Consider the following 15,482-nt stretch of genomic DNA (forward strand, 5'->3'; position numbering starts at 1 on the left):
ACAGATTGCTATTCTACTTATACTGCGTTGCCAATATCAGTGGTATTAATGTATGCAATCGCATTGCGATCGCAGCCTGACATAAGGATGCCCACTTACTCTTACTCACATCCGTATACTTTAACAAAATAGAGAAACATCCGGTAACATTGGACAGTTAAAGATCTTACTTAAGATTGGACCTTACTGAGGAATTGCTTACTACTATGAGTCCTCAGGCGGCGTCTGGTTTTGCAGTGGCTAATTTATGCATGCCCATGCAACGGTGTTGAAATGCACTGGCACGCCTGTGTTTCGTCAACCACTCCCCCCTCACCACGGTGGCTAGTTCGCGCACAGCGATGCATGCACATTATGCAACAATCGTCCGTTTGTGTGCGTATAATCAACTGCGTTCCTTGCTGAATCAGACCCTTTGTTCGTGTCGTACATGGGCACTGCAGTGTACATCCGACAGCTCAGTGTAGCTTTATGACTGATTTATTTCTTTGGAGTATGCTCAATGTAGAATGCAAGCCAACCAACAGCTGAAAACAGTGCAGGGACTCGGAACAGAATTACTAAAAATGTGGGACTTCATGTATCTGTCCTGCACCATGCTAGCTGTAAAAACCGTTTTTTCAAGATGCTTTTTGTGCATCATTTACCTAAATCAACAGACATTAAGGTCACTCCCCTGCTGTGCCATCACTTTCTGTCATCTGTAAAATATATTTTTCCTTCAATGCCAGTAGTAATTTTGCCAATTAAGATATTAAAGAGAACTGGTCAAAGTATATAACTATGGGTATGCAGCTGATAACTGCTCCCTCTTCTGCATATATTCAATCTTTGAGGGCGAGATGTGTCAAAGTTATTTGTGGTCTCCAAACACTGCCCTTTTCTGAGGTTTTCCACATCACTTTAGGACCTCCTGTATGTTTCTTTAGGGTCGACAGAATATATCGTAGATATCGTCTGGGGTCTCTAGGCACAGCTTTCCCCATAGGTTTCTGTTGGACTGCGTTCTCTCTAGATGATGTTAGCCATTGTAATTTATTGGCTAGAATATCGTCAATGTACCTGTAGAATCCAATGGATTCCTGTCCGATAGTGACCACTAATGCATCCATAGCCCGATGGCATCACCAGGGGCAGTAAACAGAAGAGAGGCTGGGAAAGCTATTTATCATGGAGCTACCCATTCAAGATTATGATGCAGAATTCCGGCAGTTTTACATTCCGGTTATTACGTGATGATTTATGGTAATGATTGCATAATAAATACAGACATATCGCCTTGTGTATTGTTCTTTTAGAATATTCTCCTCTATAAATCAACTCCTGTCTACATTCTTTGCATGAATATTCTGGCTACTTAACCAAGGTACATTTCATTCTCTTGTAAATACAACACTTTCTCCCTCTGTGATTTGTCTGTGTTCCTAAGGTTACCAAAAGTGTCTTCATTTTAAAGTTCTCTCTGCTCATAGTGAAGTACCTTTGATGTTGTTTGTTATGTAACTTAATCTTTCTACTCTGTCCTAGGTCATGCACTAGTCACTACAACATGACTGTAATAGATACAATATCTGGAACATACCTTATAGTTATGAACAGTAGATCTGGAATTTTACTTCCTAAGCTGCAAGCATTTGTAGAAATAGCTTGAATATTTGTCATTACAGGTATTGCTATTCCTGATACTTCATTTATTCCTTCTTTGTTTACATTTTTCCCTGTTTCCCTGGATATTTTTCCTGCTGTAGAGTCCTACTGATAACAGTTTTATTCTTTCTGCCTCATTTTGCTGCTTTTCTCACCTAGTTTAGATCATAAGCTGCGCTATATAAATAACATGGTAATAATAAGTTCTCACAGGCAGGGCCCTCTTCTCTCATGTGCTTTTCCTTCCCTTACTTGTACCATAATCTCCTCCCTCCTGCCTACAATTGCACAAAACCTTTGTGTCCGGCCGTCCCGCTGCTTATTTGGGTTCTGTGACTGTTGCTGATGCAATGTTTGTAAACCTTGTCCATGTCCTGCAATGTTCTGTACTGTAAGTCACTTTTTTCTTCTTATGTTCATATTGTTTCTGTTTTTGTACTCTGTAAGGTGCTGTGGACCCCTTATAGCGCCAAATAAATAAAGGATAATAATATTAGTTTAAATGCTGCACTTTCTACTGAAGCCCCTGAGCTCTTCTCCTAATAAGTTCTCTCCACTCCAAGCTGGGTGCAAGCAAACTCATATGACCCATATCCTAATCCGTATTACAACTATCCTACAAACCCAAACTTTTATTTCCTGAGATGATAGTAATAGTACAGGAAATAGAACCATTGCATATCTCTCTGCACTTTGTAAGGCTGAACTGACATATAACAGAAGACTGCTCACAAAAAGATCATAGCATTATGTACAGAGTTCTGTCATTATATATAGAATTCTGTCATAGCATACATAGAGGGTATGTGCAAATTGTGCCTGATGCCTTTTAATATATGCTTAGTTTGCATTTTAGACTTGATGGGGATGATTCAGTTCTCAGTGAAATGTGCAATATGTCATTAGAACGGCATTGAAAAGCTTGTAGCAGCTGTACATCGTGACTGCAGCATCGCTAATTTTATCTCGCTGTCCATAGAGTGCGTAGGAAAATGAGTGTTGTTCTACGGTAATTCTGACTGATGTACAAATCCACATATCACTCTCGATTAAATCGGCACGATAGGTCTGATACCTGTAACGTAAAGTTAGTTATATCTTTTTCATATATGCCCTTTCATAAATTTCAATAAGAGCTAAATTAATGTAATTAATGTCAGCTATTCTAAGAGCAAGCTCATATAACATGACATCTGAGCTTCCGTTGTACTATTAGGAAGAAATATTCAATGTTGTTACGGAGAATGGGCCTGGGGAGGTAATTTCCTTTTATTGCATTTCTTTAATTATTACTTTATATTAAATTTAACATTGGAATATTTCTGTGAGAACACCACCAGTACAAATTGCAAATGCAAATGTGTAATTCAGTTTTAGCCTGTGATTTTATACTTGTAATTTATCAAGTAAATATACATAAGCAGCAATAGCTATTACTTTTCTACAGCTAGCTATACTGTGCATATTTAATTCTGGAATTAACATCAGCAAATGTTGCTGCAAAAAGTGGTAATCCAATAAATTATTTTACCTTTTGGTCCTAATCCTAGTTACATAGTGCTAGAAAAACCAATTAGGTACATTGATATTTATAACATAGCTCAGTGTTAACACATAATTCAATTTGTAGCAGTCTTATTTGCATAGGTATTCTGTCCCAATGGTACTTACACAACAAAATGCCCATTTAAATTATGGCGCAGCTAATCTTTGGTACCTTTAATAAGTCACATTCACATTTTGTATGAATCAGCAGTACAGCTAGACATGGTTCTCTTTAAACTTTACCCAGTGGGAACAGCAGGTATTCATATCTTATAGCAAGTTTAGTACTATTTGCTTTCTTTGTTTAGTATTTTGAAAACTGTGACTATCTACTCTTTGGCCCATCACTCGACTCATTTATTTATATGTGTTTTTAATTACATAGTGATAAGCCAGATCCTACCATCACTAGCAGATGCAACAGAAAGGATTATGTACCCTGCTATAGAACTTAGGCCCTGATTCAGAGCCGGACGCTCTGACAGAGCGCTCGCTCTGAATCAGGGCATCTTTTTTTTTTAATGGAGCGGCCTCCATTAGCTGTGGGTGTCAAGACCATCGCGACCATCAGGCTTGCGACGAGACCCTTGTGGTAGGGTCTCGTGGCCGCAAGCCCCAGAGAGCTTTCGGCTCAAACACACCCCCCCCGGCCCGCCCACCAAAGGGGGGTGTGCTGTCACTCAACATCAACAGCACGCCCCCTTTGGTGTGAGACCCGGAGCGACGGATTGCCCGTCGCTACCCGGGTCTCGCGCATGCCCACGACGGAGCCGGCTCCGTCGTGCGCATGCGCTCTGGGCCACCATCGACCCAGTTGCGAGCGCTCAGCGCTTGCGACCGGGTCTGAATCAGGCCATTAATTCTTAGTGTACAGTAGGTACCTATCTGAGTGAGGTCAGTCTTTGTGGTAGATGGGCATTCCCAATGTGATCAAAATGGGAACTAAGAAACTCCTGTTTATTTAAAATATTATACAATATATCAGTGGTTCCCAAACTGGTGGGGTGCCACGGGTTGGTGGTCCAGTACGAAATTAAATTATTTATAGTCATTGTGACAGGCAAACCAGTGCTGGTGGCGGCCAATCAAAAAATACAAACAGAATGCAACCCTGTTCGCCACCACACAACTGCACCTAAGGATGACCGATGAGAACAATTTGCTTAATGTAATAATTTTTGCTGAATTTCTCAATAAGAATCTTTTGGGCTAGGGGTGCCATGAAAAGTATGCTGATACTCTAGTGCGCCATGATTCAATAAAGTTTGGGAACCACTGAAATATATGATATAGTCAGAGCGTGTTTCTAAGTAAGGTAGAGAGCTGGAGGGATGGTGTGCCCCCTCCTTATCACCGCTGTGGTGACTTGCCAGGCACAGACTCTCCTATCCACTAGCGAAACATCAGCAGAAAGAAGGGGGATGGGGAAAAGAGGAAAGAAAACACTGTAACGCTGGACACAATAGCGAACGACCTGGTGAGTAGCAGGTCCAAAATACTAGCTGCTATTAAATAATCTACTACACAAATGTTTGTTACAATCTATGATTAGCATTTAGTAAAAAGTGTGCTCCTGCTTTCTTGTAAATATTCAACTGTATAAACAAAATTTAAAAGTCAAAATATTAAACTACCAGAAATAAAGTCCAACTGCAAAATCGCCTGCCTTAACATCCAAAATATAAGAATCTGGAGTCAGGATTTTACAAATCTTTGTCACCACCAGCTCCAATCGTTTACGCAAAGGGTTTCTAAACACAGATAAATATAAAGAGACTGATCTCCAATAGATCATGTAACATTTAATTGCACTCACTTCTGGTCATAATAATCACAGAGAACACTGTGAGCTGTTCTTCAATAATGCACCACAAGTTAATTAGTCGACTACAGTCACCACGTTGCTACAAGTTTTAAGGAAAGATACCACTTCTACTGGCTGATATAGATATTTAGATATTTCCTCAAAACTTGAAGCAGAGTGTTGCTTAGAGATCTATATCTTTATATATTTCTGTGTCCATTGCCCTACACATTTTGTGTATCTGTTAGCAACATGGAAAAAGACGTTTTTAAGCAAAAATATTTTAAAATTATATTTTATGCAAATTTATTACCCTGGGAGGTCTTCTATGAAACCTGCAGATCCTAGCAGAGTCTGACTACCCCGCTGATTCAGAGTGTGGGGAATGGGAGTTGGCAATGCAGAGACCTACACAGTAGCTGTGTGTAGGGTGTCCAGGTTCTTTGTGCTGAAATCAGAATGGACCCCAGGGAGAGAGTCCTGGAAGTTGGTTTTGGAGGGAATTTTATTGATTATATCTCAGCCTAGATTAAGTGGAGCAAACGCTAGACAATAGCTATTGACAGACTGGGTTATCTGCCTCCTCTCCCCTTCTCCAGAGTGTGAGCACATAGCGCCATTATCTCTTTGGTGGAGGGCCCTTTCTCTCCCACTACCCTGCCTTAGCTAATCAGCTTTCCCTCCTGACATCATAGGAAAGTCTGGGCATGCTGCAGATAAATTGGAAAGATTTGCTTGGCCTACCACCATGCAGCCGCACTTTGGAGGTGATGCACAAGCAGGGCCGTAGCTAGGGTAGTGCGGCCGGTGCCATCGCACAGGGCATCACAGGTCAGGGGGCGCTGTTTGGGCCTGTCAAATTTCTGTTTATTATGATTCTTGCTTGTAGCTTCCTCTTATTTAATCCTCAGCATCTCCTGCCCTCTCCTATCTCTTCCCTGGCCCTTCCCCATGAAGCCATGGCCCTTTTTTGGGTGCATTATGTTCCTTTGAAAAATGAGAGGGGCGCCAATGCTTTTTCTGGCACAGGGCACCAAAAAGTCTAGTTACGGCTCTGTGCACAAGGCCCCCCTTCACCTCCTGCTTCAACCTCATCTACCTCCCCTGAGATACCTGCTGCTCCTGAGGTCACCTTATAGCAGTTCCTGGGGACTGTTACTTCCAGTGAAAAACATGGATCTGATAAAATGGAGAAAGTACAATTGGATATTTCCTTACTCTGCCAAGATTTGCAGAGGGTCAGGGAGCCTGTTGGAGAGACCAAGACCAGTATCTCCACTTTAGAGGACTTGCACGTCCCCCTGAAGGTCCAAGTTGCCAACCTTGCCACTCAAGATTTCTGATATGGAAGGTCATCTGAGTTGGAATAATGTGAGATTAGTTGGTCTACTTAAATGGGAGGAGGGCTCTGCATCTGAGGACTTTTTAGTGAATTGGTTGATTATTACTTATGGCCATGACTCTGCTACTCTTCAGCTTGTTGTGGAGAGGGCACATTGCATACCTGCCAGACCACACCTGCTGCTCCTCGACGTACTTTTATTGCCGAATATCTACATTATGAAGATCGGGACACTGTGTTTCGTTTAGCCCATACTAAATGACCACTGGAGCGTAAAGAAGTTCACGTCTTTATATTCCCCCTGATTTTGCAATGGAGGTCCAGAAGGACAGGGCCCAATTCCTTCCTATTTAAAGACATCTTCGGGAGCTAAACCTGCCATATAACATGCTGTTTTCATCTAAATTGCATGTGGTAGTCGATGGAGACACGAAGTTCTTTGTTACTCCACGGGAGGTGGCTACATGGCTGGATCGACGTGTACCTGGTGGCAGACAGCTCGCTGTGGACTGATTATAAAGCTCTCTCGCTCTCTACGTTAAAAGCCGGGTTTTTGTCACAGGTTTAGATGGCTTATCCTTGTGAAGCTCACATGGCTTTTATTCTATTATATGGGTTGCGATTTTAAAGTAATTGTATATGTTATTACCTCCACTGATGTTTTCTTAATAAGTGTACTTAGTGTTTGCTGGTTCCTTACATTCCAAGGGTCTCCTATTGCTTTGGTGTCTATTACCGTTCTTTGCCTTTTTTGTCCTTCTAAGTTTGTTATCTGTGTAGGGCATTTGGGTGTTAGATGATATTTGGTTTAGGGATCTAAGTACTGTGGGCCTGATTCAGAGCCGCTCGTAAGCGGCCGCTCGTTCGCACATCTGCGCATGCGGATGGGTCGTAATGCACATGCGCCAACCAGTCAGTGCGGTCGGAAATCGTTTGTTTGCAAAATTGCGAGTGCCTGCTAATTTGAGTGACAGGATGGGGTGTTTGTGGGTGGTAACAGGGGAATGTGCTTGAAAACGGGGAGTGGAGATCCGAACGCAGGCGTGCCAAATGGTCAAAACGGGCGTTTTAAGGGTGTGCATAATTAACAAAGCAGCGTCATCGGCCACGTCACTTAGCCTGAACTGTTCGCATGATTGTGGTAGGAAAATCAAACCACAAGTACTGCGAGCAGTTCAGACGCCTTTCGATGTACTCGATTAATCTAATAAATAGCGGAGATGACGTATGATGCGAACGGCCAGGGGGCGTGTTTACAAAATAGCGAGCGCATATTTCGTTCAGACATAGAGGTGTCAACAGACCGCAAAGAGCGAGCGCTCAATTTAAATAGCCAGCCCCTTTTTCTGAACGAGCGAGCGCAAATAGCGTCTGGCTCTGAGTCAGGCCCTGTATGCCTTTGTTGGCGGAGGTATAAGTGATGGTGGGGTTTGAGGATTTTCTTTTTATTGTTTTCTTGAATAAGAGATTACCTGCAATATGTGTTAGTATTTTGATTAGTCACAAGGGGAACTATGCTGAGCTTTATTTGGCGGGTGGGGGCGGATAGAGCGAAGCTTTTGGGTGGGGGAGTTCATTATCGTGCTTAATTTTATTATGGTTTTGTATGTTCCATCCTGCTGCAAATGTTACCTTTGTTGTATATTTAAATTGCTAACATGGAAAATTAGGGGTATCAACGACAAGCTCAAGTGTTCATTAGTTATTCAGCAACTTACGACGATATGGCGCTTATGTCTCACGGAAACGCACCTTATTGGGGGTAAGCTCCTCTCCTCAAAACAGCCATGGATTGGTTGGGCATACCATTCTACCCATATGTCATCTTCCAGGGGGTTTTCAATTCTCATTAATTAGTCTCTTTTGTCTGTAACTCATGCCAAAATTGACCAACGGGGAGATATGTCTTTCTCGATTGTACAACTATCACGACTCCTATTTTTCTCCTAGCAATGTATATACAGCCCACATTTTCATACGATATCTCAAAAAAGCTGCTGAGTATGTTGCATGATCCCTTACAACTCCAGTGTTATGTTTAGAAGATAATAAGAATGTTCTGCATCCGTCCATGGATAGATGGCAGGCATACATAGTTCCCTCTCTACAGGGGGATTCTCGGCATTTGTGGTGGATCTACTGTAGGCTGGGTCGATGTTTGGCAAGTAAAACACCCTTGAGTATCTCAATAGTCCTGTTTCTCACACTCGCTTGATCTCCCACCCGGATAACATTGGTTGAGTACAAGATTAGAGGTATCTCAGACCATTCTCCTTTTATCCTGAGTCTAGACTTGTCCACATATAGGTGCCATACTTTTGGAAGTTACACCCCTCTTATTACAGATGCTTGCAGGGTCCTAGCTGGAATAGTTTTGGTCTGGTTATTTCATGGATAATATGGGGTATACCCCCACTAAAATAGTATGGGGCGCCTTCAAGGCATTCCTGTGAGGCACCTTACTGAAGACAGTAGCTGAGCTCAAGCTGTTTTACAGAAAGCAAGAGTCGATCCTAGAAGAGACTTATATCAGAGATAGGTGAGAGACCTCTAGACTGGCCTGGTTAATTGCCCAAACTGCATAGTCTGATCATTTGAGACATAGAGGCAGTTGCAGCTTACTACATCCCACTCTAATTATGTTTATGCTGACAGGACGAGCAGTTATTTAGTGCATTTGGTTCACTCTGACTTCCCATCTAATATTGTAGCTGAGATTACCGCGGAAGATGGTTCTATAGCCATGACAACTCCAGCCATGGCTGACATCTGCATGGCTTTTTGATAGAAAGTTTATTAATCGCAGTTGTTCTGCAGCCAAGCTGATTAAGAGATATGTTACCTCAGCTAACAGTAAGGCACCAGGTATTGATGATATCCCTTTAGAGGGGAGTAAGAAACATGTCTTGTTTTACGCTCCCAAATTGCTAGAACTATTTAATGCTCTTTTTGACGAATGCTCCTTTCCCTCTATGTCTGAGGCGCTCATTATAGTCTTACCAAAGACTAGGATGGATCCTCTGTTTCCAGACTACATCCCTGATTCCCACTGATGCCAAAATGCTCTCCATTAGTCTCAACCAAGTCATCACTTCTATCATCCATCGAGACCAGACTGGCTTCATGCCAGGGAAGTCCACCTCAGAGATATTAGAAGTTTATATGCTCATCTGCAGGTCTCCCACAGGGAGGAGTCCTCCTCAGTCATTGTTTCATCAGATGATGCAAAAGCATTTGATTATGTGGAGTGGCCCTTTCTGTGGGAGGTCATACGTTGTTTTGGGATGGGCCCGGCCTTTTTTACAGTGGGTTAAATTATTGTACACACGAGCATATTAAGAGAGGATGGGGCTTGTTTGCATTCCCCATCCGGGGCCCCCTCCTCTTGCCCCAGCGGCCAGCAGCGAATTGACCGCTAGTCTGTGCCCAGAGTTTACTGCGCATGCGCAGGTCACCAGATAAATGGCGCGGCCGCCATTTTCCCGGTGAATTTCCCCACTGCGTATGCTCAAAACACTGGTAAAATGTATGGCTGCCATTATCCAGGCATTTTGTGCAGGGCTGCGATATCCGGCGCCAGACTTTAGTGCGGTAAATATTAGAAAATATGAGTGTGTGGTGTGGGCCCCCCCTGGAGCCAGGCGCCGATGTGCACTGCACACCCTGCACTCATTATACATACACCCCTGTGTACACAATCCCCAGAGCCATAGTCTCTATTAATGGCTATGTTTCTCCCTAGTTTCTGATGTTGCGTGGTACATAACAAGGTTGCCCCCTGTCCCCATCTGTTTGCTTTAGCGATTGAGCCCTTGGCATGTGTATTTCGTGCTCACACTGATATCCTGGGGCTTAGACTGGGTGGGAGGATTGATACTGATGACCACCTACTTTTTTTTAACTGATTACATGGTATCTATACCCCTGAGGATTATACTCCCGTGAATATGCAACCACTTCTGACATATCTGAGATGAGCCATGTTCATGGTTTAAACTCCCTCTTATGATTACTGGAAATTTAATAAAAATTATATTTCAACTAAAATTTCTATATGTTTTTCAGCAATTACCTATTTTACTTCTGGCCTCCCTATTTAGAAACCTGAATAGCCTGCTTTCCTCTCTGGTCTGGACTGATCATTGCTTTGAATTAAATTTAAAACACTCACCAGATCTAGATCTGTGGGAGGCTTGGCCATGCCACATTTTCAATTTTATTTTTGCCACACAGTTGGCATACTTGCAACTCTGGTTGCAGGATAATCTTGCTGATGCCCATTTACACTCTGTTAATCTCTCAGGCTGCCCCTATGCATACACCTTTACAATCTTTATTAAGCAGCAGAGTACTATGATCAGGTCCTCCTTTGATTACACAGGCTGTTAAGATCTGGTTAGTATTACAATTCCAGGGTATAGACCCCAAAGGTGGGTACACACTGGAAAGATATATCTGCAGATCGAGTGATCTGCAGATATATCAGCAGATGATGGTTGTTCATACACACTGTTCATACAACCATCACTGTCTCTGGCTGCGGGTCCCGCTGGCCAGGGGTGTCATTACGAACCCCTCCTTGCCGGCCTCTGCAACAAGTGTACGGGTGGTTGGCTGACCGCCCATACATACAGCACTATGAGCAGATATATCTGCCATCGGCTGTGCTGCACAGCCGCCGCGATATGTCTGTAAACGACGTAGTTCACATCATTCACAGACATATCGGCTAATATGTCGACCAGTATGTACACAGCTCAACACTCCTGTGGAATTCTAAATCACTGACTGAACTCTCTTCCCTTCAATCCAAAACGGTGTGGGGTGATCAGGGTATACACTGGGGCAGTTATATGACAACTATATTCTGAATTCCTTTTCATGACTGAGTAGCGAATTTGGGCTTCCCTCAACTGACTTATTTCGCGATCTACAACTTGGCATGTCCTAGAGGCGCAGTTTCTGGATACACCACTTGTTATCCATGATGCTCCACTAAAATTGTTTCTTTCTTCTCTTACTTCTTGTAGAACCCTTTCTTGTCTATGCTCATTTATCCTAAATGCTCACCACTCCGAAGACTTACCACAGCTTCGGCACAGCTGGGACTTAGACCTGGGTCCTCTATGTGATGACTTATGGAATATTGCAATAGCATGTCCGCGGGTGTCTACAGCCTTCATTAGGTTTCAGCAAATACAACTATTCATTTTGCATAGAACCTATCTCACTCCATTTAGGTTGCTGAAATTCGGGGGTCGTGTTACTGCTAATTGTGTCGTGATCCACAGGGTACCTTCTAGAATCTTATGTGGGAATGCCCTGTAGTAAATGGGTTCCGGTGTAAGGTACAGATATGTCCTTCCACATCTTTGCTACAGTCGCGCTAAAAAGACCCTCTCTGCAAGCCAGGTACTGTGAGTCTCTGCTAGCACGGGCGTCTTTCTTGCATCTTATTTAGACAGAAATAAGTCAAGCCGCAATGTGATGCGAATAGGACGCACCAGCAGACTCTGCTGATTCATTTGATATTCAAAACCTGTATATATTTGTACGACTGAGACTCTGAATCTGTATATGAAATGCTACATTGTAGCGTCCACAGCTTTTTTCATTCCAAGTTCCGTTGTGGTTCCTATACATACTCCAGTGCACATAGTCTGCTTGCTCTGACATAGATTTTTGAGCCTTGTCTGGGTGGTGTGATAAAGCTTCCATTTACCCACAAGTGATCCAACACTGTTCATTGGGATATCCAACACATGGTTCCTATTTAAATTAAAATATATATATTTTTTTCAATAAACATTACTATCATTCTGTGTCACTGGCAATACGTGTTTATTTTTAAAGAATAGCTTCACATTGTTTTATGTTTTTAGGTGTAACTAAAAAAATAAATTTTTATATAGAAACAAAGTCAAATTTGTATTTCCATTACTTAACTTTACAATGTAAAATTATTATGAATGTTTAATGTATAGAGACATACGAATAAAATACAAATAATTCATTGCAACATGTAAAAACAGTCCATAAATGATGTCTTCATGTTGTCTGAAAGTCTGTGTGTAAATTTTTACTTATGGTTAAGTGACATAATGATTTCACAGTTTTAATGCCAGCTTAAAGCCACACTAAATAAACAACATATGCTTACACGCTGAAGATGGCTCAAACCAACATTAGTCTGCATTCTCTTGCTTGCACAGACTGCAGCACATTCAGCACTGCACACATCAATACAATACAACATGCAGTTCGTTGACTCACAAGGTAGGATCATATCATTAAATTGATATTAAATGTTGATCTCTTCTATTGTTAATTACATAATCAGAGGTGAATTTTATATTTCAGAGCTCTCCTACTTGGTTTGGCGTGTAATCCTAACCTAAAGGAGGTGTCCTTAGATCTTAGTAACTGCGAGGTAAGAGATGTCTGCGATCACACAACCATATTCAACAAATCCATTCACCGTTAACAACGCACAAAATATAGCGTGTTTGAGATTAATTGACTGCTTTAAATAATCTGGTCATTCTTATATTTGCTAGTGTTCTCTTCAGTCTTGTGATTCATAAATGTATATTATGGGTCATCTGAACTGCTACATCCTACCAACTGAATTTTATGTTGTCTGCTAAATAATTAATGGGTCCCTAATTACCAAATAAAATAAAGCCAAATTTATTTCTTCCCTTGGAAGAATTGATTTGTACCATGTAAATACATTTTTGGGAGCCACATAATGTAATTGCTTGTCATGTAATAGTATAAAATATATTATGTAATTCTGGACTTTCTATACACAGTAAAATATATTGCAATTACATAAATCACAGTACTATATAACATTTGAATGTGTTTCCACAGTGGCTTGAAAAAGTATTCAACCCCCTAAAAGTCAACAGCTTTATCTGTATTATAGTTACACAGATTGTTCCAGTCAGTATTGTTATTACCAACTTGTAGGTTCTTAAGTACATTTTAAAACTCCTAATTCATCATTTTTCTGCAGATTTTTTAAAAATAAAAACAGAAAAATAATACTTGCATAAATATTCAACCCCTGTAGACTAGTACTGATGTGTCCTCATACACCTAGCTTCAATACGCCATATGACGTGAGAGGATGGGTGCGACTGTGCCGCTCCAAGAGGTGTAGTGTACCATGTTTTTCTTTAAGAAATTTTGTGTCTTATTCAAAACGCAGACACAGTGAGACACCTCTCACAGTGTACTAAAGATGCTGGGCTTCGACTTTAATAGCACAGGAATTTAGTTTTAAACAAGTACGATGGAGCACAATGGAACTTTGCGTGAGATACGGCCGCTGCATTGTAGCACTTTGTGTACAGATTCAGACTTATTCGCACACATATGTATAAATGTCGCACATCAAATTGATCAGTGCAGTCTAGCAAAGTAGTTTTGATGCTTCCCGTTGTTTTACTTATGCGAATAAGATGCACATTTTGAGCGATAAAGACACACGTATAAAGACACATCTGTACTTATTAGAACCGGGATGTAGTCAGCATCCCGACTTTCGGAATGCCGATGGTCAAAATACCGGCGCCAGAATACTGACTGCTGGCATCCCGAAGCTAAGTATCGGGGGTTAGGGGGAGGGGTTAGGCTTAGGCACCGGCGAGGGGGAGGTTAGGTTAGACACTTAGACGGGAGGTAAGGGTTAGGCACTAAGGAGGGAGGGTTAGGGGTAAGGGTTAGTCTTACTTTACCGAAGCGTGTCGGGATTCTGACTATCGGCATGCCGCTGTTTGTATTCTGACCAGCGGCATCCCCAGGATCCCATACCCAACCCATCAGAACCACCTTTTGCTCCAATAACAGCTCTAAGTCTGTTGGGGTAAGTTTTACCATGTTTGCACTGTTCAACTACTGCCACAGGTTTTCAACTGGATTGAGATGTGGACTTTGACTTGGCCATTGTAGAACATTCACCTTTTTGTTGTTCAACCACGCCAGTGTTGCTTTGGATTTGTGTTGGGAATCATTGCCCTGCTGAAAGGTGAACTTTCTCCCATACTTTAGTTTTCTAACAAAACTGAAGCAGGTTGTCTTGCAGTTTCTCCCTGTATTTTGCACCATCTATCGGTCCTTAAATTTTAACAAGATGCCCAGTCCCTGCTGAGCAAAAGCATTCCCACAATGTGATGCTGCTACCCCCATATTTTACGGTTGGGATGGTGTTTGCTGAGAATTGAACAGTGATAGGTTTGCACCACAGCAAAAAAGCAATATCTGACCACAAAACCTTATCCCATACAGTTGTATGCAGAGCTCTTGATATGGTTGATTGGTGCACCTTCACTCCTCTCTTTAGCTCATTCAGAGTGCCTTCTGTGGCTTCCTTTACAAGTCTCCTTCTTGCTCGGACACTGAATTTTGAGGGACAGCCTTGTCTGGGTGGTGTGATAAAGCTTCAATTTACTCACAACTGATCCAACAGTGCTTATTGGGATAGCCAACACATGGGTCCTATTTTGGAGTATTTTCCTATCTTGTGCATGTCTATAACTATTTTCTTTGGTTTACACTTTCACAGCATTCCATCAGATTCACAGTATGACCAGTGCTATTCATAAAAGCTGGATCTTTTTAATGATTCACATATAGGGGTATATTTACTAAGGTGCAGGTTTTTAGAAGTGGTTTTGTTGCCCCATAGCAACCAATCAGATTCTAGCTATTACCTTCTAGAAGGTGCTAGATAAATGTTAAGTAGAATCTGATTGGTTGCTATGGGCAACAAAACCACTTCTAAAAACCCGCACCTTAGTAAATATACCCCATAGAGGCTAATTGAAAGCCAGTTGTTAGAGTAATTTCTTTCATTTGTGTAAACTTGGAGCTCTTATAACACAGGGTTGAATACTTATGCAAACATCACTTTTCAGTTTTTTATTTAAAAAAAATAATAATCTGCAGACAAATAATGAATTATGAGTTTGAATTTTTTTTAAGAGCCTAGTGGTATGCAATAAAAACAAAATCTGAGCAAGCGTCATTTGTAATGCAGACAAATATGGTAACTTTGTGGGGGGGTAGAATATTTTCATAGATGCAATGAATAGTAATATATATATATATATATATATATATATATATATATACATA

General features: G+C 41.5%; 1 protein-coding gene across 1 annotated transcript in view; it reads left to right on the plus strand.

Moving 5' to 3' along the window:
• The window catches only part of CARMIL1 (capping protein regulator and myosin 1 linker 1), a 390,597-nt gene that overhangs the window by 210,409 nt on the left and 164,706 nt on the right, over positions 1–15,482 (plus strand). The window contains exon 17 of the mRNA XM_088475876.1: positions 12,699–12,768. Coding sequence (XP_088332002.1) covers positions 12,699–12,768 — 70 coding nt within the window. The remainder of the gene's footprint in view (positions 1–12,698; positions 12,769–15,482) is intronic.

This window comes from Taudactylus pleione, unplaced genomic scaffold (assembly GCF_031769625.1).
Source record: "Taudactylus pleione unplaced genomic scaffold, aTauple2 ptg000179l, whole genome shotgun sequence".
Classification (NCBI taxonomy): Eukaryota; Metazoa; Chordata; class Amphibia; order Anura; family Myobatrachidae; genus Taudactylus; species Taudactylus pleione.